The 23,820-nt window shown below is 44.8% G+C and overlaps 1 protein-coding gene across 1 annotated transcript; it reads left to right on the forward strand.

Moving 5' to 3' along the window:
- Positions 1–909: 909 nt before the first annotated feature.
- Positions 910–23,785, forward strand: UCP1 (uncoupling protein 1). The gene is made up of 7 exons (XM_030192705.1): positions 910–1,013; positions 1,297–1,459; positions 5,449–5,656; positions 11,755–11,952; positions 18,187–18,288; positions 19,344–19,524; positions 23,549–23,785. The coding sequence occupies exons 2-7, from the start codon at positions 1,334–1,336 to the stop codon at positions 23,661–23,663; spliced, it is 930 nt and encodes a 309-aa protein (XP_030048565.1). The 5' UTR covers positions 910–1,013; positions 1,297–1,333; the 3' UTR covers positions 23,664–23,785.
- Positions 23,786–23,820: the final 35 nt, after the last annotated feature.

Below are 23,820 nucleotides of genomic sequence, written 5' to 3' on the forward strand. Positions count from 1 at the left end.
GAGGCAGGAGGGGGGGAGGTGGAGGGGGGAATTGGAAGGTGGGGACCGGGAGGGGATTGAGAGGGTATGGGAGGGAGAGGGGAGTTGTTATTATGTTATTTAAAAGGAACTTGCTGCAGGGGGAGGGGAACTAAAGTAGGGGGAGAGGAGGAGTAAAGTTGGGGTGTATGGGGAGAAAATTGTTTAATTGGCTCTTTCTATGGAAACATCTGTTTGGATTTAATCTCACAATGATATATGTTGTTTACTTATATTGTGACCATATGCATATATACCTTCAATAAAAAATGATGAGACATAAAAATGTCAGTGCTTCCAAGGTTTCCCTAAGGGTGCAGGACAGACTGTTTTACTTTTAGAAATCCCTTATCAAGTGCAATCTAAGGCATTAGTTAGGAGTATACCAAACACTACTCAGCCTCTATGCCTAACGTTCCTCCCATGTTAACTGGCTACATCCCTGCAAGTTTCTAGATCACTTTTCAGACTCGGGAAAATATGTTATTCACAGCTCCCACTCTACGTACCCCAGGCAAGCGCCTAAGCTTTCTCAATACCCCTTGTGCGCTAGGGTAAGGGATGCTAACTTAGCTATCCAGAAAAGAGATCCACAAGGACCCAGAACCGTTCCTCTGCGTTTATAATAAAGGGCGGGGCTCTATGGCAAGCGGCTGAGCCTGCGGGTATCATATACAGCAACTGAAAACTCAGGTAGAGTCTACTGAAAGGAGGGAGACGGGAAAAAGCTACGGCATCCTGAGGTTTCACGCTGGGGCGTGCCCTTTAAAAGAGGCGGAGTCCTTTAGCGGGGGCGGGGCCTCTGGATTTGTGCGGTAGCCCCAGGCTGCGGCTTGACTTTTGGAGCGAGCCAGACCTTGTGACGTCACAGCTAACCTGTGCTCTATAATATGACAGGACAGCAGATCAGCTGTTCTCTTAGCTTAAAGGGAGAATGGAGTGAAGCGGATAAGGAACAGCCCTGATGAACTACATAGTGCTGTGATTTGAATCCTGGAAGTGTAAGTGTATAGTTTTTAAAACTAGCAGGGCTGTTCGTTCAGAACAGAAGTTCTTTCATAGTTAAAGGCAATCTCCAATATTTTATTGTTATCTTTGTTTGCACAGTATCTTTCTCCAGAGATCTGGGGAAGGTGAGGGTTGAGTGCAGGTAGAATACTTTACTTTTCATTATAATACTGGCATGTCTCTGTTCTTTTATTGTAGTCATGCATGCTGTTTGCATATGCAGTTCTCATCCTTTATCATCTTTATCACATCTCCTACCCCGTCTTTTAGAGCTACTTGGGGATCTGAACTGATCTTTACTACAGAGATGGTAGGACTGAAGCCCTCCGACATCCCTCCCACTCCAGGAGTAAAATTTCTCAGTGCTGGGACTGCTGCCTGTATTGCCGATCTCATCACGTTCCCACTGGACACAGCAAAAGTCCGATTACAGGTGTGCATGCTGTTACACTGAAGGGCTTTACAAACTAGGAATGTGTATTGGTTAGCACGCCTTAAAAAAATGTAGCGCATGTAAAAATGGATTTAAGGCTCATTAACCGAAAATTAAAGTGTATACATTTGATTTGTGCTCGTTAAAAAGCTCTCATGTTAATTTATTATTATTTTTATTCTTATTAAAATAAGGGTCTGGAAGGAACTATAAAATTAACCAATAATTGGAGAAAAAAACTTTAAAAATCTGTAAATGAACAAAAAGATATTTTGTCTCTGCACATCCCTTTATCTTGCTGCCAGGATTTTACAAGTGTTTTCCTTTTTGAAAGGGAAATGGGACTTGATATACTGCCTTTCAGTTTTGCAACTACATTTAAAGTGGTTTACATATATTCAGGTACTTATTTTGTACCAGGGGCAATGGAGGGTTAAGTGACTTGTCCAGAGTCACAAGGAGCTGCAATGGGACTTGAACTCTGGGAATTGAACTCAGTTCCCCAGGATCAAAGTCCACTGCAGTAACCACTAGGCTACTCCTCCTCTCCACTTTTGCAGATAAAGATCTGTACAGTCCATCCAGTCTGCCCAACAAGATAAACCTATTTTACATGGTATGTGATACTTTATATTTACCCGAGTTTGATTTGCCCTTGCTATTCTCAGGGCACAGACCGTAGAAGTCTGCCCAGTACTGTTCTTGTACTAAGTTTATTTATTTATTTATTTATTGCATTTGTATCCCACCTTTTTCCACCTATTTGTAGGCTCAAAGTGGCTTACAGAGTTTGGTTATGACATAATCAATTCGTGTTAACAGGAACATTTCTTATAGTTTGAATGTTGGTAAGAGAAGATAAGCATAGTCGTTTCATGATGATAATTACAATTCTTGCTGTTTAAAGATTGGGTAGGGGAGGATAGACAGGGAAGTGTTAGGTAAGTTAGAGGTGAGCTGTGGTAATTGTGTGATTTGTTGAAGTGGTTTGTAGGCTATGTATTTTCCTTGTAGGCCTTTTGGAAGAGATGAGTTTTCAGAGATTTGCGGAAGTTAGTTACTTCGTTAATAGCTTTCAGGTCTGTAGGTAGATCATTCCACATCTGCGTGCTCAAGTAGGAAAAGGTGGTGGCATGTGTCAGTTTGTATTTCAGTGCTTTGCAGCTGGGGAAGTGCAGATTGAGATATTTGCGGGATGATCTTACCGCGTTTCTGGGAGGCAGGTCCACAAGGTTTAGCATGGGGCGTCTGCGTGTATAATTTTGTATACTATCGTGCAGATCTTGAACTCGACACATTCTTTGAGTGGGAGCCAATGGAGTTTCTCTCTTAAGGGTTTAGCACTTTCATATTTATTTTTTCCAAATATGAGTCTGGCAGCTGTGTTCTGGGCTGTTTAGAGTTTTTTGCTAGTTTGTTCTTTGCAGCCGGCATATAGTACATTACAGTAGTCCAGGTGACTTATTACCATTGACTGTACCAGGGTGCGGAAGATATGTCTCGGGAAGAAAGGTTTTACTCTTTTGAGTTTCCACATCGAGTGGAACATTCTCTTCGTTGTATTCTTCACATGAGTATCAAGTGTGAGGTTTTGATCGATAGTCACTCCAAGAATTTTTAGATTTTGTGCGATGGGAAGAGAGCAGTATGGTGTGGTTAACATCATACAGTATGGTGGGGCTAACATCAAAGCCCCTTAAAATTTACACTCCAGCCCATCCCTATCTATTCAGTCACGATCAGGGCGCAGACCGTAGAAGTCTGCCCAGCTCCCGTTTTGTTTCCAATTACCGGCATTGCCACCCAATCTCCACTAAGATTCCACGGAACCATTCCTTCTAAACAGGATTCCTTTGTGTTTATCCCACGCATGTTTGAATTCCATTACCATTTTCATCTCCACCACCTCCCGCAAGTGTTCACATGTCCTTCGTTCATGGATTGAGCAATCTTTGTGTTTAAAATCAAAATTATTTTACTGTTCACATAGGATTGCATTGGGCTTATTCATGATTTAGATGACATATCACCTGGCCTCAGCAGGTCCTGAGGAGAACCTCTGTTCCAAGCAGTCCTTCCCCCCACCCTCATTACTAAATCAAGCTCAAATTGAAAAAAAAAGTCAAGGTGGGGTGGAGGTTTAATTCTGAATATCTACCCCATGTGCAGGAAAGCCTGGTCCTGTCTTTGAACATAGAGGAGCTCTTTTACCAAGTGGTGGTACAAAGTGGCCAATGGTAGTGTTGGCCAAACAGGAGAAAGTAGAGACTGTCAAAGGACGACTCCAACTGTGGAGATGTAATCAAAAACTACTTTATTGATGCAGATATTCAGGGACCCGACACGGTCCGTGTTTCGGCGCATCACAATGCCTGCATCAGGGGTCAAATCAATAATTCTAGAGAAACAAAAATTACAAATATATAAAAGTATAAAAGCAAATATGAGTAACGTAAAACCAATGGTCAAATAAAACAATATTAATTGAATAAATAATGAATAAAATCAAATTGAACAGAAGACATGTAATAATGATTACTAAGTACTGCTGCTTAAAACATAAAAAATTAGTTAATATATGATTGATTGATTGATTGATTGATTTATTGCATTTGTATCCCACATTATCCCACCTCTTTGCAGGCGCAATGTGGCTTACAATTCATCATGGATACTGGAAATAGAAGTAAATATACAATTAGTTTACAGAGGGTTTTGTGTTACATGATGGCGAAATACATGATAGTGTTAAAGCAAAAAGACATTATAAGACAGTTCTGGAAGTTTTAAAGATTATACAGTTACACATGTTGAACTTTGTGATATATCTTGTCGAAGAGATAAGTTTTCAATAGTTTGCGGAAGTTGGTCAATTCATAGACCGTTTTCAGGTTACGTGGCAGCGCGTTCCAGAGCTGCGTGCTCGTATAGGAAAAGGTAGATGCATGCATTGATTTGTACTTCAGACCCTTACACTTGGATTGATACAGATGTTGTAAAAGAAATAAATATGTTTTGTGCTTTGACCAATGGTGTTGACGCATGGAATTGCTATGATCCGAGGCCACTTTTTACTGCAGCGGGAAAAAGACATTTTTTGTTTTGACGTTGTTAATGGCCATGCGCAAATATCAAAATTAGCTTGCGGCCATTTACTTCCTGAGCCCTTAATGCCACCTATTTAAGAGGTGGTAAGGGCTCATGCGCTAGCTATCCCAATGGTATTTGGGCAGTGGATGGCAATGTGCCCACGCTCCTGATTACCACCGGGAATGCCTAATTCCCGCCCCCCTGCTAGAAAGTAAAAATTATTTTCTAGCACGGGAGACAGCACAAAGCAAACTCAGAACTATCGCTGGGTGCCTGAGCAGTAGAGCTGTTTTGCCACACACTAGCCACACAGTAGCCCTACTGTGGCTTGGTAAAAGGGCCCCAGAAAATCAGAACCATTTTAGTTGAGAAGTTTTCCTTTGCCCACAGAACTGTATGTAAAGAGGCGATTCGTCTGGGTTTTGTCATATTCATAAATAATCTAAAATCCTCTAAAAATACATGAATAAGCAACAACTAAGGTAGCACGTGGCATAAGGTTCTCTCTGTCAGTTTCTGCTTTTATTGACACTAAATCACACATTTATTTATTTATTTATTTATTTGTGACATTTATATCCCACATTATCCCAAACAAGTTTGAGTTCAATGTGGCTTACAATAAACAGTATAAGATACATAACACAGAATAATGATAAGAAAGTAATTTGTTATATGAATCCAATTTTACAATACAGTATTATAAACATACTGGGATGGCTGTGGATGTTTAACATTTAGAAAATCTATTATGAATGAGAAATTGTACATGAAGCAAAGAGAAAGTTAATGGTAAACAGAGTAATAACCAATTTAGGTGATAATTGTTTGAGATATGGTTGTTCTTTGTGAGGGTTTGTTTGAATTCCTATCTCTCTCTCTTGCTGGGTGAATCTTAGGTTCAAGGTGAATCGACAGTGCACGGAGCTCTAAAAACCATCAAGTACAAGGGGGTCTTTGGGACCATTACCACCATCATACAGACAGAAGGACCCAAGAGCCTGTACAACGGGCTGGTGGCTGGACTTCAGAGACAAATGAGCTTTGCCTCCATCCGCATTGGACTTTACGACACAGTCAAACTATTTTACACCCGTGGGAAAGAGAGTAAGTCAATAAGAAAACCCTCTAGCACAAACAATTTGAGGCATATTTTCAAAGCACTTAGACTTATGAAGTTACGTAGTAACCTCTAAAATTTTGTAAGTCTAAGTGCTTTGAAAACGAACCCCTAGACTCCCTGTTTTAAATCCTGTTATAGCTATATATAGTGATAATAGCTTGCAGCAGGGCTGGCTGAATCATTGGGTAGACTAGATGGTCATCTAGGGTGACAGTTTCTAAGGGGTGACAAAGAACAATTGCAGTCAAAGCAAAAGAATAGGTTTCAATAGGTACAAATACCCAAAGAAGCATCAATGTATAATTTTAGGAACTGGGATGTTGGGAATTTTTCAAATAGCCATTTATCTGGATATAAATCTTTTAGAGATGCCCTCTTTATGTACAAATATTTTAAAATATGATGTCCAAGAATGCTTGCAGGGAGAACATAAGAATAGCCATAATGGGTCAGACCAATGGTCCATCTAGCTCAGTATTCTGTTTCCAATAGTGGCCAGTCCAGGTCACAAGTACCTGGCAGAAACCCCAATAGTAGCAACATTCCATGTAGAATCTCAGAGTGGCAACATTCCAGAATCCCAAAGATTAGCAACATTCCAAGCTACCAATCCCAGGGCAAGCAGTGGCTTCCCCCATGTCTATCTCAATAGAAGACTATGGACATTTCCTCCAGAATCTTGTCCAAACCTTTTTTAAACCCAGATACGCTAACCACTGTTACCACATCCTCTGGGAATGAGTTCCAGAGCTTAACTACTCATTGAGTGAAAAAATACTTCCTCCTATTTGTTTTAAAAGTATTTCCATGTAACTTCATTGAGTATCCCCTAGTCTTTGTACTTTTCGAAAGAGTAAAATATTCATTCACTTTTACTCATTCTACAGCACTAAGGATTTTGTAGACTTCAATCATATCCCCCCTCAGCCATCTCTTTTCCAAGCCATCTCTTTAGCCTTTGTTCATATGGGAGGAGTTCCATCCCCTTTATCATATTGGTCGCTCTTCTTTGAACCTTTTCTAATTCTGCTATATCATTTTTGAGATATGGCAACCGGAACTCAAGGTGAGGTTGCACCATGGAGTGATACAGAGCATTATAATATTCTTGCTCTTATTTTGCATCCCTTTCCTAATAATTCCTAGCATCCTGTTTGCGTTCTTTGGCCGCCACTGCACACTGAGCAGAAGATTTCAGCATATTGTCTACAATGGCACCTAGATCTTTATTTTTCTTTTGGGTGCTGACTTCCAAGGTGCACCCTGGCATCAGGTAATTATGATTTGGATTATTCTTCTCAATGTGCATCATTTTGCATTTGTTCACGTTAAATTTTATCTGCCATTGGGATACCTAGTCTTCCAGTTTCCTAAGGTCTTCCTGCAATTTTTCACAGTCTGCTTGTGTTTTTAACAACTTTCAATAATTTTGTATCATCTGCAACTTTAGGGACTCTTTTACTAAGCCACGGTGAAAAGTGGCCTGCGTTAGTTTTGAGGCACCCTGGGTCACTTTTTGACACGGTGTGGAAAAGGCCTTTTACAAAATGGGGCAGTAGATGGCCGTGCGCTAATATTAAAATTAGTATGTGGCTATTTACTGCCTGAGCTGAGCCTGAGTAGGCTGTAAGCAGGGTTGCCAGATTGAAAAAATTTTCCCCGCCCAAAACCCGCACAAATTTAAACCCCGCCCTGACATAATCAACCCCGCCTCTGATGTCTTTAACCCCGCCCCAATGTAGCTGCCGACGTCACTAACCCCGCCCCCGATGTAGCCGCCGACGTCACTAACCCTGCCCCCGACATCATTAACCCAGCCTCTGCGGGGCTTCTATTGGACCAAATTGGACCAATAGAAGCCCCAGAAAAGCGCCCAAATCCGCACACCGGCTTTTTAAAAGCCGCCCAAATTCCCGCAGCTCACAGCCAGCAAAAATTGCCCACAACCGGTCACGGAAATCCGCCCAATTGGGCGGGAAACCCGCAGACCTGGCAACTTTGGCTGTAAGGGCTGATGCATCACTCGTGCAGTAATTGGGCAGTGTGCGACGATGTGGTGATGCGGCCAGTTACTGCTGGGAACGTCCCTGCAGTAGAAAATAGAAAATGATTTTCTACCACAGGAAACTGCACAGGCCAAAATCAGAACTACCGCTGGGCTCCCGCACTGTCCCAGCATGGTAGCTCTACCATGGCTCAGTGGCGTAGCCACAGGTGGGCCTGGACTCGGCCCCACTTAACAGCAGCACTCATTTAGTGGTAGCTGGTGGGGATCCCAAGCTCTGCCAGTTGAAGACCTCCCCCTGATGGTGCTGAAAAAATTGCTCTCCACTTCAGCAGTCTGAGCTTCCTAAGCTGGCACCTGCGCGTGCTCAGTTTTCGGCGCATGCCTGCGGCAGGCTGCCAAGGTGGAGAGCAGTGTTTTTCCGCCAGCTGGGATATATTTTTAAGTTGGTGGGGGAGGGGGTAGAACACTTGGTGCCCACCCACGTCTTGTCTAGGCCCACCCAAAACCTGCTGTCTAGCTACGCCCCTGCCATGGCTTAGTAAAAGGGCCCCTTAATCACCTTACTTGTCATTCTGATTTTCAGACCATTTATAAATGTGTTAAATAGCACCGGTCCCAGTACGGATCTCTGCAGCAACTCCACTATTAACCCTCCTCCGTTGACAAAAATGGCCATTTAACCCTACTCTCTTTTTTTATGCCCAATAACCAATTCCTAATCCACGACAGAACATTGTTTCCTATCCCATGACTCTTTAATTTTCTCAGGAGTCTTTCTTGAGGAACTTTGTCAAAAGCTTTCTGAAGATCTTTCTAGACACACTATCAGGTTTATTTTCGAAAGAGAAGGACGCCCATCTTTTGACACAAATCGGAAGATGGGCGTCCTTCTCACAGGGTCGCCCAAATCGGCATAATCGAATGCCAATTTTGGGCGTCCTCAACTGATTTCCGTTGCAGGGACGACCAAAGTTCATGGGGGGCGTGTCGGAGGCGTAGCGAAGGCGGGACCGGGGCGTGCCTAACACATGGGCATTCTCAACTGATAATGGAAAAAAGAAGGGCGTCCCTGACAAACACTTGGACGACTTTACCTGGTCCTTTTTTTTCTTACGACCAAGCCACAAAAATGTGCCCTAAATGACCAGATGAGCACCAGAGGGAATTGGGGATGATCTCCCCTTACTCCCCCAGTGGTCACTAACATCATATTTTTTCCAGCCTCTATGCCAGCCTCAAATATCATACCCAGCTCCATTACAGCAGTATGCAGGTCCCTGGAGCAGTTTTAGTGGGTGCAGTGCACTTCAGGCAGGCGGACCCAGGCCTATCTCCCCCTACCTGTTACACTTGTGGTGGTAACTGTGAGCCCTTCAAAACTCACCAGAAACCCATTGTACCCACATATAGGTGCCCCCCTTCACCCCTTAGGGCTATGGTAGTGGTGTACAGTTGTGGGGAGTGGGTTTTGGGGGGCTCAGCATACAAGGTAAGGGAGCTATGCACCTGGGAGCAATTTCTGAAGTCCACTGCAGTGCCCCCTAGGGTGCCCGGTTGGTGTCTTGGCATGTCAGGTGGACCAGTGCACTACGAATGCTGGCTCCTCCCATGACCAAATGGCTTGGATTTGGTCGTTTCTGAGATGGGCGTCCTCGGTTTCCATTATCACCGAAAATCGAGGACAACCATCTCTAAGGATGACCATCTCTAAGGTCGACCTAAATTTCGCGATTTGGGGGTCCCCGACCATATTATCGAAACGAAAGATGGACACCCATCTTGTTTTGATAATACGGGTTTTCCCGCCCCTTTGCCAGGACATCCTGCAAGGACATCCTCAGGAAAGCTTGGGTGCCCCTTTCAATTATGCCCCTCTATGTCAACCAGCTCACCTTTATTAACATGTTTATTTACGCCTTCAAAGACATGAAGGGGGGGGAAAGTGGTGTTGGGTGATAAGGTTCATTGGGGGGGGGGGGAGGTAGCAGGACCATGAATGCTAATTGAATGACGAATGTTTGTTAAGGATACTTATACTCTTTGCGCTGGCTCTGGTACACAGAAACAAATTAAAAATTATTATGAACTGTTGTGACTAGTGTTGTTTCTCTTATACTTATCAGCATTGGATTACTGTAATGCTGTTGTGTTAGGCTTGCCCAATATGTTGGCTAAACAGGTACAATTAGTACAGAATGCAGTAGCTTGATTTCTTTAGGGTCACTCAAAGCATGATAGTGTATCCCCCCTTTAAGAGAAATTCTTTGGCTCCCAGTATTGACTTTCAAGGCCTTAAATTATGTTACTCAAGGTTACCGTTAACAGGTTGCGTAAATATGGTCCAGGAAGTGATTTGAGATCAAGTCAAAATTTCTTGTTAGAAAACCCTTTTGAGATAAAAGGAGTGCAGTTGAGATCTAAAATGTTTTCAATAATAGCACCCACCTGGTGGAATGCTCTCCCTAAAGATTTCAAGTTGAAAATCTACAACAATTTAAAAAGAAGTTTTTAAAAAATACCTTTTTGATGCTAAATAGCTTAGCAGTGGGGCGCTGGATTATTTAAATAATTTGTTGAGGTAAAGACTTGTGCTATCATTATTGATGATTGATTTAATTTATTGTATTGTATGTGATTATTGCTTGAATTTTGTGTGTGTGTGTGTGTGTGTGTGTGTGTGTGTGTGTGTGTAAACCACTTTGAACACATAATTGGTTATTGGCATAAGTGGTATAGAACTTTTTAATAAAGATACAATTAACTTAGAACAGTTCTTAGACTTAAAATACAAATGTGATTGTGAAAAGTATATCATCTAAGGTTTATTCTTTTTAACAAAACTGAAACAAAAATCTGTTTAATGTTATATTGACACACAATGGGCCAAATTCTACACATGGTGCCTTAAAAATCAGTGCCGAAAAATCACATGCTTAGTGCAATTCTATGAACTATGCCTAAAGTTAGGCATTGCTTATAGAATATGCTTAGTGGCTGTTCTTACGATTAAAATTTAGGTGCACCCATTTAGTCCACCTAAAACCAGGCCTAAATACCTGCACCTAAGTTAGGCACAGATCAGGTGTATTCCATAATAGTGAACACAGGTTTTTTGAAATGCCCATGACCCACCCATTTCATGCCATGGCCATGTCCTCTTTTCAGCTGTGTGCATTAGAGTGTATATACATCATGTTGTAGAATACACCTAGAAAGTAGTGCATATAAATTCTAATTAAAGCCAATTAGTGCCACTAGTTAGCATGCATAAGGCACCATTTCTAGAATTTGGTAGAATGCAAACGAGGACTCCGTGAAGTTTTGGACATATGTAACTAATTACTTTATTTTGTAACGATTATGTTGTTGACAATTTTGGTAGATAAGTACATAAGTAATGCCACACTTGGAAAAGACCAAGGGTCCATCGAGCCCAGCATCCTGTCCACAACAGCGGCCAATCCAGGCCAAGGGCACCTGGCGAGCTTCCCAAACGTACAAACATTCTATACATGTTATTCCTGGAATTGTGGATTTTCCCAAGTCCATTTAGTAGTGGTTTATGGACTTGTCCTTTAGGAAACTGTCTAACCCCTTTTAAAACTCTGCTAAGCTAACCGCCTTTACCACATTCTCCGGCAACGAATTCCAGAGTTTAATTACCCGTTGGGTGAAGAAAAGTTTTCTCCGATTTGTTTTAAATTTACTACACTGTAGTTTCATCGCATGCCCCCTAGTCCTAGTATTTTTGGAAAGCGTGAAAAGACGCTTCACATCCACCTGTTCCACTCCACTCATTATTTTATATACCTTCTTTCATAATCTTAAAAAGATCTTTTTTTTTTTTAAAGATAGCATCATCTTACACTAGTGGTTCTAAACCCGTCCTTAGAACACACCCAATCAGTTGGGTTTATGTCTATCTTATGCCTGCATATTGCTTGTGGCAATACTGAAAACCTGACTGGTTGGATGTGTCCTACGGACTAGTTCGAGGACCTTAATTTTAGCTAAAGAAATGCAATGCACAGAAATGCAATTTTAAAAATAAGTATTTGCACTTTTTCTGGACAGATGCTGGCATTGGAAGCAGGATCCTAGCTGGGTGCACCACAGGAGCGCTGGCAGTAACTGTGGCACAGCCGACAGATGTGGTGAAAGTCAGGTTGCAAGCACAGACTAATCTTCAAGGGATGAAAAAGAGATATGACGGGACGCTCCATGCTTACAAAACCATCGCCACTGAAGAAGGCGTAAGGGGGCTCTGGAAAGGTGTGTAGAATCGAGTACTTGCTTGGAGCACAGAATATACAAAATTAAGTCACATAGGGCCAGATCCTAAAAAGTTGTGCATCCAAATTTCCAACTAGTGCACAAATTGGGGCACACAAATTTAAAGAATAGTATCAGTTGTGTGCCTAACTTAAATTAGGAAGATAAAACCAAGAGGCAGATCTTGTAAAAAAAAAAAAACCACAGGGCCAGATGCACTAAACCTAAGGAGCCACCAACATGGTTTTTAAACCAGTTCTAGCCAGTCTAGCGAGCAAGTAGTAAAACGAGACATGTACAAAAGGGTCCTCCAAGCCATTTTCCTGTCACGGTAGCAGCTAATGAAAACAGAATGCGTTGGGCAGACTGGATGGATCGTGCAGGTCTTTTTCTGCCGTCATCTACTATGTTACCATGTTATGTTACTATAATGAGCTAATTAGTATTATAATGTGCATGCAAAGCAGATGCACAGCCGTTTTCCAACCCCATGCACAAAAGCAGTCCCTACCTTTACCGTGGAAAACCTAACGGGAGGTCTGCACCTCTCGTTAATGCCTGGCTGTGGCTACTGTGAGCTGTTGTGGGTGCAAGAAGCACTTCTGTGGCAATTTATTGGAGGCTGCAGACAGCTATTATACAGGCAGCTTGTCTGTGTGTATGAAGCCGTCTTTGGCATTGTGCAACAGGAGAGAACAGCGGGACCCTGGAAAGAGAGAACTGCAAAGATCGAGGAAGACTTTAGCCAATCACAGCGCGTTTAAGATAACTGCAAAGATTGAGGGAGATCCAGGTCTCTCTCAGCCAATCACAGCGTGTCTAGTTAGCAGTGGCAGCTAAACGCACTGTGATTGGCAAGCACTTCTTTTTAGTGTTATGCTTCTTGCATAAAAAAAAAAGTAGAAGTGCCTGCCAATCACAGCGTGTTTAGCTGTCACTGGTGTCATCTAAATGCACAGTGATTGGCTGAGAGAGAGACCTGGGTCTCCATTGGATCGTTTAGTTCTCTCTCTTTCCAGGGTCCTGCTCTCTCCCTCTGCTGCACAATGCCAAAGACGGCAATTTATTGGAGGTTGTAGACGGCTATTATACACGCAGCTTGTCTGCGTGTATGAAGCCGTCTTTGGCATGCGCAGAGCAGCCACGCATAATGCTTGGCTGCGCTGCGCATACTCAGCTGGCCGACTGGCTTCCCCTCCCTAGGAAGGAAATCGCGTGCAAATGAGCTAACAGCGAGCAGCTCATTTGCATGCGATTTCCTTCATGCATTCCTGTTTTTTTCTGAATCGCTAAGGGATCGGGAAGGGAAAGGCTTTTTCCGTGGAGTTAGTGCATCCAGTTGACAGTCTTTTATTTAGTAAAAAGCTCCCAGTTTATCAATCATCTGTGCCCGACATGGCCATGTTTCACCAGAAATATTGGCTGCATTAGGGGCAGAACAACTAAAAACAAACACACAAAAATTCATACATTTACAAACTTGAAGATCATCTTAGATATGTGGATAAAAAGGTAGATAAAACATGAAGGAACTCAATCATAAACCAACTATACAAAACTTTACCAAGGCATTAAAAAGGGCAAATAAATAACAGCAACATAAAAACAACTTTTCTATTTTTCAGATGTTCCTTTAGCAGTTATGTGTTTTTAAACATGGAAACATTTCCTTTTTTACTAGACAATGTCTATCTCGTTTTGCTCTCTGTACCAGACTAGGTGAAGTTTGCTATTTTACATCAGTTGGGTAAGCCTCTCTGTCTCCTCTCCCCCATTCACTTTTAGTTGGTATTATACTGAGGCCCAGATGCACAAAAATTAACGATCCAGCTAAGTGCGTTTTTTTACTGCGGACTCTTTTCCTGTCACAGTAGCAGCTAACGATAATTGCATGCTAAGCTATTTAAATGAGCTAATTACCATTCAAATGTGCATTCTGAGTAATGCATAGCCGTTTTCCTAATGATGCACAGAAAGGACTGCCTCCCCAAGCGATGAATTTTTAACGTGTGGTCAGGAGCTGTCGGTACTGCCTGGCTGGCTGTGGAGAGCTGCGAACCGTCCAGCCATTGTGAAGTTGCAAAGCCTGCCTGTCCTCTGTTTTTGCAGCTAACCGTGGTAACTTTCTACCATTTAGCTAAGAGCGCTCTATAGAGAAGGTCTCCTTTTCCATTTCCGCAGGGATCAGACAGGCAGAGCCATGGAGCTCAAGCACAGATACTGCTTGCTGCAACTCGAAAAGAGCATCTCAGCTGCATCTGTTATTTAAAATGCCTTTCCACTGTCGCGGCAGTATCCTCAGGTCCAAAACTGGCCAGAATTCTCCTCCATTTGACTTTGCATCTGGGTTATTTAGGGTTTCAAGCAAGAACATTCGTCCCCCATCCTTTCCTTTAAAACCCTTTGGGAGTGCTCCGTCCATCCATTTGCATTTGCAACCGGAGATCTGGGGATTAAGGAAAGGGAATTTGATTGTCCCCTCTAAAACTAGTGGAAGACAGATGAGCTGTTTCTGGACCTATGAGTCAGAAATTGTGGAAAACAATTCCGTGTGTATGAAACCTTGTCTGTGTGTATGAAAGACATCTGTAGCGGGCACAGAGAAGCCACCCTCAGCGATTGGCTGTTCTGCACATGCTCAGCAGACCGATTGCTCCCCCACTACTGAGCTGCTTGCTCTTTTTGGGAGCAGCTCATTTGCATCCGTTTCTTCTGAGCATCGTTGGCCATTTCCAACTCGGTAATTTTTACCAACTTGGAAATAGCGATCAGTGCTTTAACGGGACTTTAGTGCAATGAGGTCTGAGATAAGTGGTTTTTACATGGTGGTTTTTATGTTGACGTTCTTTATTTGCCCTTTTTTATGCCTTGGTAAAGTTTTGTATAGTTGGTTTATGATTGAGTTTCTCCATGTTTTATCTACCTTTTTATCTACATATCTAAGATGATCTTCATATTTGTAAATGTATGGATTTTTGTATGTTTGTTTTTAGTTGTTCTGCATCTGACGCAGTCAATATTTCTGATGAAACATGGCCATGTCGGGCACAGATGATTGATAAACTGGGAGCTTTTTATTGAATAAAGGACTATGTTGTTTTACAAGATCTGCTTCTTGGTTTTATCTTCCACGTTGGATTGGGCGGATCGCCTGCCTTTTTGTTTTCTAACTTAAATTAGGTGCTAACTGGCCTTACCAACAATAGCCCTTAAGTAGCGTTAATTGGCGCTAATTTGCGCTAATTTGTAGTTATTCGTGTAACTGCACTTAAGCAGTTATTCGTGTAACTGCACTTCCATACACTTAGGGCCCAATATTCAAAGCAATTGAAGGGCCCAATGCTCAAAACCTAACACCAGCTCTACCACAGGGAACAGCATCAAATTGTATTTAAATGTAATCAAATGCATATAAATGAGGTCATTTGTTATTTTCTCCCAATGTTCAGAGAATAGTGCATAAGCAAACCCTGCTCTTATCACTGAAAAAATAACACCAGCTCGGAGCTGGAATTCGGGGGTTTAAAGAGCGAGTTTTTTGTGATTTTTCTCTTTAAAATCTGCCGGTTTTGGAAGTGGAAGGAAGCTCATGCAAGCCTGTAAGCGCCAGTACTGAAAACAAATGTGTGGGAGTCCAAGCAAAAGCGAAAGGGTGGCACCTTTTTTTCTGCGCTTAAATAAAAGTCTTTCAAGTGAAAATAATTTGAGAAGCTTATATTTAAAGGCATAGAAGAGCAGCGCCAATATGTGCCTCGCTTTCGGGTTTGCCTGGTACATGCGCACAAGAGCCTGCACTTACTGCAAAATTTGTCTGCGCATGCACCAAGCACATTGCTCCCCCTTGCTTTTGCTCTTACAGCACACTTATGAATGCCATAGCTTTGAGCATTGGAGGGTTATGTTTCTACGCTGTTCTCGTGGTATGGGGCTGGCATGTGCCGGAGCTTAGAGCACCGGGGCCTAAACAGGCAGGAAATTATTTGGGGCCAGCCAACCGCCAATATTCAGTGGTACTTTAACCAGGCGGTGCCAGTGAACATTTAAAGTGGGTGGGTAAAGGGCGGTACAGGGTGTGGAGGTTGGGAGGAGCCCACAGATATGCGGGTGCTGGCAATATTCAGTGCTGGCACTCGCATAGCTAACTGCACAAATTTACTACTACTTACTACTTATCATTTCTAAAGCGCTACTAGACGTACGCAGCGCCGTACACTTGAACATGAAGAGACAGTCCCTGCTCGACAGAGCTTAATCTAATTAGGACAGACAAACAGAACAAATAAGGGATAAGGACAAAGAGCAGCAAGATTCCGGAATCTCAAATACTACTACTACTACTTGTAATTTCTATAGAGCTACTAGACGTACACAGCGCTGTACACTTGAACATGAAGGGACAGTCCCTGCTCGACAGAGCTTACAATCTAATTAGGACAGACAAACAGGACAAACAAGAGATAAGGGAATATTAAAGTGAGGATGATAAAATAAGGGTTCTGAACAAAGTGAATAAGGGTTAGGAGTTAAAAGCAGCATAAAAAAGGTGGGCTTTTAGCTTAGATTTGAAGACAGCTAGAGATGGAGCTTGATGTACCGGCACATTTTAGCCCCGCCCCCCCCCCCCCCCCGCCACCAACCCCCCCCCCCCCCCTGCCATTGCCGCCACCTCCAACAACTTTAACCCCCCCCCCCTGCCGACGACTCTCTCAACCCCCCGCCCGCCGTCGTCATCGCCTACCTTTGCTGGCGGGGGACCCCAACCCCCACCAGCCAAAGTCTTCTTCCTTTGTTTGGTTTCTCAGTCTGGCGTCCTGCACGTACAACGTGTAGGACGTCAGACTGAGAAACCAAATGAAGGAAGAAGACTTCGGCTGGCGGGGGTTGGGGACCCCGCCAGCAAAGGTAGCAGGCGGTGGGTTGGCGGCGGATGGGGGGGTTGAGAGGGTCGCCGGCAGGGGGGGTGCAGGGGCAAATCTACAGGGGCCCAGGCCCCCGTGGCCCCATAACAGCTATGCCCCTGGTGCACATACACACATAGCTTGGAGGAAACACTGCTGCATAGTAAGTGTAAATTTGAATGAGCGTTTGTGCAATGGTAGGGATAGTTCTGACAGCCTAAGTTATAAAAGCACATAGGCAGGCATCTATGTTATTTTTATAAAATGGACAACCTTTTAGGCATTTCACATAGATGATCACACACTAGCTGGATTAATTTAGAAAAAAAACATTGCTTTTGTTCACTTAAACAGCAGTATCTGACAGAAACCCAAATAGTAGCAATATTCCATGCTACCAATCCTAGGACAAGCAGTGACTTCCCCCAGGGTGGCCCGACCATTAGGCCACCTGAGGCGGGGGCCTTAGGCGGCACTCTTCAAGAGTGGCATCTCGGGGGGGGGGGGAGCAGCTTCGTGGCGTTTTACTTCGTCACGGTGCCGTTCCAAACCCGGCAGTGGCAGAGATTCCCATACGCTGCCCTGCTGCCGCCGGGACCCGCCTCTTCCCTTTACTGCAGCTGCCTGAAGTTATTTCCTGTTTTGCTCAGGCAGCCGGAGTAAAGGGAAGAGGCGGGTGCTGGCTGCGGCAGGGCAGCATATGGGAATCACTGCCGCTGCCGGGTGTGGAACGTTACTGTGACGAGGTAAAATGCCTTGGGGGGGGGGGGCAGCATTTTGGCTCGGGCGGGAGCGGCATGTAAGCTCCGCTTCAGACGGCATCTTGCCTTGGGCCAGCCCTGGCTTCCCCCATGTCTGTCTCAATAACACACTATGGACTTTTCCTCCAGGATTTTGTCACAACATTTTTTTAAACCCAGATACGCTAACCGATGTTACCACATTCTCCAGCAAAGAGTTCCAGAGCTTAACTATTCTTTGAGTGAAAAAATAGTTCCTCCTATTTGTTTTTCTTTGGGTCTTTATATTAAGACATGAAAGAAGGCCCGTGTTTTGCTTATTACATATTCACTCTAGTTAAGAGAAATACTCGTGCACCTATGCCACTACTTCCAGACAAGGTCCTGTATCTTGAGATGTTGGTATTTTTCCCTGTTTCTCATTGCTTTCTTTTTGGAGTGAATTAACTCATGTTTTTATGGTTCTACTTTCTCTTGATGTAAATGTTCTATTTTTGTGTTTCACTGACAGTTGCAAAATAAAATATATTTTTAAAAATGCTTATTAAATCTATCTGAAATATAATAGCACACAAATGTGTTTGCTTTTCTTGTAGGAACGCTACCTAATGTGACAAGAAATGCCATCGTCAATTGCGCTGAGCTAGTAACCTATGATCTAATAAAGGAGGCGCTTCTGCAATACAAGCTAATGACAGGTGATCCATGTGCTTTAAAATAAATGATCTTGTCTTAAGCTGTGCTGCAGATTTAGGGCTTCCATTGGATGATATATGCTTGAATCACATGCTTGCAATTATTTATAAATGAAATATATATCGTGCCAATCAATGAATTCATAGTTTTATAAAAGTAACGACTCAAATGCAAACATTTAATTTGACCATGTTGCTACAAAGAAGGTCTGAACTCACTGGACAAGGCAAGCATCTCCATTGGATAGTACATAAGAACATAAGCATCGCCATACTGAGACAGAAAAAAAGGTCCATCAACCGTGGCCAAAATCCCAGAACAGTTAAACAGGTTTTATGCCGCTTGTCCTAAAAATAAGCAGTGGATTTTCCCAACTCCATCTTAATAATGGCTTATGGAATTTTCTTTTATGAAATTATCCAAACCTTTTTTTTAAACACTGCTAAGCTAACTGCTTTTTACCACATTATCTGGCAATGAATTCCAGAGTTTAATTACATGTTGAGTGAAGAAATATTTTCTCCGGTGTTGACATGAAAGAAAAACTGAACTCCAAGTGGGAATTGCTAGAATTCGTACAGCACTTGAGCAAGAACTAAATATTACTGCAAATGAATCATGCAGTGTAGAACAGATGCTAAGTCATGATAGATGAGAAATAATATGAATATCCAATTCTTATACTCCACAATTTTGACATGCATTGACATTACTCACTATTGTACAGTCTTATGAATACTGGGAAAACTATTTCTCTCTGTTTCATCTGGTGTGGCTAATTTGTTAAAGTTCCCAAGAAAGGTAAAGCTCATCCCGAAATAAAGATGGAGTAGTGGGTATCAATGAAATGAGTGGCATTTTACAATTCACACAAAGAGACCAATCCATAGGATTAGTACAGCCGTTATAAGGTCATGTGACGTCATTCATGGAACAGTCAGGCTCATGTAATCTGATTGGCCTCCAATATGAAAGCACTGAATGAGTCCAATGTTAACTCAAAGATTACATTCTTAAACAACATACCCTGAGAAGCTGTTCTGTTTGTGATTTGTAGATAACTTGCCCTGCCACTTCGTGTCAGCTTTTGGAGCTGGATTCTGCACCACGGTGGTAGCATCTCCTGTAGATGTAGTGAAGACCAGGTACATGAATTCTCCCCCAGAGCAATACAGAAGTGCCGTGAATTGTGCATGGAGCATGTTGACCAAGGAAGGACCAACTGCTTTTTACAAAGGGTAAGGATAGTTACTGGATGCAACCTGACCCCTTAAGAGACCCACGCAAACCCAGGAGGACACATGGCATTCTAGTTTTGCAAGTGCTTCACCAGAGGGGACACTTGATTAAGTTTAAAAAGGTATTAAGTGCCCTAGACAACTCTTCATCTTTGTGCCCCTCCCCTCAGGGGTGTGCTGGTAAATTTTTAACAACAGGCTCTTTCTCTGGACGTAGCCAGCTCTGCAGTTGGAAGGGCCAGGGGTGGCCAGGGGGGGGGGGCAACACTTGCCTCTCTCTCTCCTCCCTCCCTTTGTGGGGGCACGCTAGGCATACCTTTGCTGGCAGCCAATAAATGGACTGCCACCACTCCCAACGTCTTGCTCTGAGCAGCATGCTGGAACTTCTCACACATGCTCGAGAAATCCCAGCCTGCTGCTCAGAGCTGGAAACAAGGAGCGGGGAGCAGCAGCAGTCTATTTACTTGGCTGGCAGGGCTCAGCATCCCCACCAGCAAAGTAAAAAAGAATTCAGCAGGGGGGCCCAAGCCCACATTTTGGGAGCCAGTTGTTAAAGTAGCCATGGAGGGCCCTACCTTAACAACCGGCTCCCAAAATTCTTAAAAACTTAACAACCGGCTCTTGAGAGCCTGTGAGAGCCTGCTCCAGCACACCACTGCCTCCCCTCCTCCTTTAACTGACCTGCCACTGGTGGCCCCAGCACTGTTCCCTCTTACCAACAGCTACAGCTCTGGCATGGTGCTCCTTCCTTCGGCAGTGGTGGCTCTGGCATAGCCTCCCACCCCTTCCCAGTATCCCTCTGCCTCTGCCCATTGCCCAGTAGCAATTCCCTTCCCCCATTGCCCTTTCCCCTCCATTTTCTTCCAAATCCAGCACCACTGTTATACACATAACATTTTTGTCTCCATGGTTTTCTCCCTCTCTCTTCAGATTCCATTTAGTATCTTCTCACACCTCTTTAGCTTTTTCCACATCTTATAGCTCTCTTGCCTATTCCTCCAGTCCTTTTCTTTATCTTCTCTCTGCTCCTCCTTCTCCTTTCCTGTTCTTATTCATTGCTACTAATAACTCTCCATTTCTTTTTCTGCCCAGCACCCACTCTGCTGCATCCTTCCCCTGCCCCCTGCTTCTCTTTCCCTCTTCCCAAGTCTGCATGCTCCTGCCTTCTCCCTTAGCATCTGGTCTCACCTTTCTTCTTCCTTTTTCACAGGCTTGCACACTTCCAATTCCTTCTCCAGTATCGGGCACCTCAGGGCCACCGAGAGACTAATCCGGGCCCAGGGCAAGGCTGCCACGCCCCCCCCCCCCCCCCCAGGATTATTGTCGTCGCTGTCACCACTGGGCCCCCCTGGGATCATCGGTGTTGCCGCGGCCGCCCTCCCAATTGCTACTGCTGTCTCCGCCCCAGCGCCCCCGATCGCTGCTGTTGCTGCCGCCACCCCACCCTCCCTGATAGCTGCTGCCACCCGCCTGCTGTAACTCTTAAGTACTTTGGCTGGTGGGGATCCCAAGGCCCCACCAGCAGGAGTTCATTCTCCAATGTTGCTCTTCTTCCTTCTGCCGTGTGGCCTCCCCCTGCGGCTGCTTTTTCTCTCAGGTCGTGCATGCATGGCCTGAGGGCAAAAGCAGCCACATGGGGAAGGCAATGCAGCAGACTGTGAAGAAGAGCAGCCTCCTGTGTCTGTTCCTCCAGGTCCTCCCCAGCCTCCAAGGGGAGCCTGGCGCTGGAGTTTTCTCTCTCCTGCTCCTGTCGGGACATGATCACCTGGGTCCCGTCAGGAGCAGGAAAGAGAGAGAGAGAGAGAGACCCCGGCGCCAGGCCCCTGTTGACAGCCCGGGCCTAGGGAATTTTGCCCTCCCTGCCACCCGCCTTCTCAAAAGTCCTGGGACACCTACCTCCTTTCACTCTTCCCGTCACACAGCCCCCAACTCAATCATTGCTCCCACTGTGATCCTCAGGCCCAAAGGTTTGCCCAGCTGCAGTATTAACCCTGCTTATTGTATTGGTTCAGAAGAAGGTAAGCATCCACAGGATGGGTGTTGGGTTAAGCACAAATCCATTCAATTTACCTCTTCCAGTCTCTCATTTCTGAATCCAATAGCAGGCACTTCCATCTCCTACAGTGCAGAATAAATGTTTCATTTGCTTTCAAACAAATATGTGTTGGAATCCTAAAGGCCTATGGGTCAGTGGCGTAGCCAGAATGTGATTTTTGGGTGGGCCAGTGGGTAGGTTGGGTGGGCATGCATTTCTTCTTCCCTTCTCTACCCCCCCCCCCCCCCCCATGAACTTTAAAAGTTAAATACTATAAATTTGAACCCCTCCCCACCCCACCCCACCATCCCATCTGAGCCCCCCTGCACGACCCAGTCCCCACCTGCCTACCAGCTCCATGATCGACGAGCAGACGACCCTCGTCTTCCATCCGGCATCGAGTCTTAAAAAAAAAAAAAAGCCCGGAGAAACGCCTCGCGTCTGCTGTGCACTGCTGTAAAGCAAGCAGCAAATCGTCTCGTCGGTCCTTCCTTCACTGTGCCCGCCCTTGCGGAAATAGGAAGTTACATCAGAGGGCGGGACACAGTGAAGGAAGGACCGACGAGACGATTTGCTGCTTGCTTTACAGCAGTGCACAGCAGACGCGAGGCGTTTCTCCGGGCTTTTTTTTTTTTTTTAAGACTCGATGCCGGATGGAAGACGAGGGTCATCTGCTCATCGATCGTGGAGCTGGTAGGCAGGTGGGGACTGCAGCGCCAGCAGAGCACCCCCCTCCCCACCTGCTGACACCCGGGGCTGGGTGGGCCTGGAGGGAAACTGGCTGGGCCTGGGCCCGTCCAGGCCCACCCGTGGCTACGCCCCTGCTATGGGTGTCTGTAGCATTAGCGCATGTTAATTTTTAGCATACACTATAAACGCTAGCACGGCTTAGTAAACAGGGCTCTTAGTTTAAGTCAAGGATTTATTATAGAAAATGAAGAACGAAACATAAACATGTAAATAAAATTTTATGGTTTGTTTAACCCAGGGGCGTATCTGAAAGTCGGCGGTAGCGGGGGCCGAAGCCAGAGTGAGGGGGCACATTATAGCCCCCCCCCCCCGCCGCCCCCCCCCTTCCCACCCCCCCCCCCCCCCCCCGCCGCCGCTGCCGTGGGTACTTTTGCTGGTGGGGGACCCCAACCCCCACCAGCCGAGGTCCGCTTCCTCCTGCTGCTGCGAGTTTTTTTAAGTTCTTCATCGGGATTCGTCCTCCGTCACTCTGTGCTGCTGTTCAAAGAAGCTGCTAGCTGAATGCAGTTTCGGACTGAGTCTGACGTCGCTGCTGCACGTTGTACATGAGTCTGACGTCCTGCACGTACAACGTGCAGCAGCGACGTCAGACTCAGTCCGAAACTGCATTCAGCTAGCAGCTTCTTTGAACAGCAGCACAGAGTGACGGAGGACGAATCCCGATTAACTTAAAAAAACTCGCAGCGGCAGGAGGAAGCGGACTTCGGCTGGTGGGGGTTGGGGTCCCCCACCAGCAAAGGTACCCACGGCGGCAGTAGGGGGGTCCAGGGCGAAATCTGCGGGGGCCCAGGACCCTGTGGCCCCACGCAGATACGCCCCTGGTTTAACCGAGTACAGTGGAGGCAGGTGATTGACAGGACATAAAGCTGGGATTTTGAACAGCTGGGGCTGTAAGAGGTCCAATGGCCTGATGCCTTCCTGTCACCCTTATTCTTTCATGATTATTATGTGCCTATTATTTACTGGACACTTTTTTTCAAAGTCATTTAGAGATAAAATTAATAATCATTATTTTTGTCAGGGTGGCTTTTCCCTCCTTTTGCTATTTTTCACATTCAATGGGTACACCAGTTGTGGAGGGAGCCTGATCCAAAAGTGTAGGGGGGTGGGGGCGAGAGGCAGGCCTCCAAGCCCCCCCCCCCCCCCCCCCCCCCCCCCCCCATGGCTATGCCGCTACTGACGAACTCTTTCTTCACCAGCACCCATACCAGGACTGCATTGTACGTTTCTTTCTTGCAGCTTTGTGCCTTCCTTCCTCCGCCTGGGATCCTGGAATGTCGTGATGTTCGTCTCCTATGAACAGCTGAAGAGGGCAGTGATGATGTCGAGAGAAAACATGACATTTACCACCTGATTCTCAGGGACAGCACCGAAGTCCTCACAGAGACTTTATTCCAATGCTTTGTATAAGGGTGCAAAAGCACCTTTCCTACCTCTGGCGCAATATGTAGTAGAAAAGAAGAAAGGCAAAATGGTTTGTGACTCTGGGCAAGTCACTTAACCCTCCATTG

Source organism: Microcaecilia unicolor, chromosome 2, assembly GCF_901765095.1.
Source record: "Microcaecilia unicolor chromosome 2, aMicUni1.1, whole genome shotgun sequence".
NCBI lineage: Eukaryota > Metazoa > Chordata > Amphibia > Gymnophiona > Siphonopidae > Microcaecilia > Microcaecilia unicolor.

What these genes read in the sequence shown, in the direction of transcription:
- UCP1 (XM_030192705.1), top strand. Translation starts at nt 1,334, where the DNA reads ATGGTAGGACTGAAGCCCTCCGACATCCCTCCCACTCCAGGAGTAAAA. An exon ending in CGTAAGGGGGCTCTGGAAAG is followed by an intron (nt 11,953 to 18,186) that starts GTGTGTAGAATC and finishes CTTTTCTTGTAG; the next exon opens with GAACGCTACCTAATGTGACA. An exon ending in CCAACTGCTTTTTACAAAGG is followed by an intron (nt 19,525 to 23,548) that starts GTAAGGATAGTT and finishes TCTTTCTTGCAG; the next exon opens with CTTTGTGCCTTCCTTCCTCC.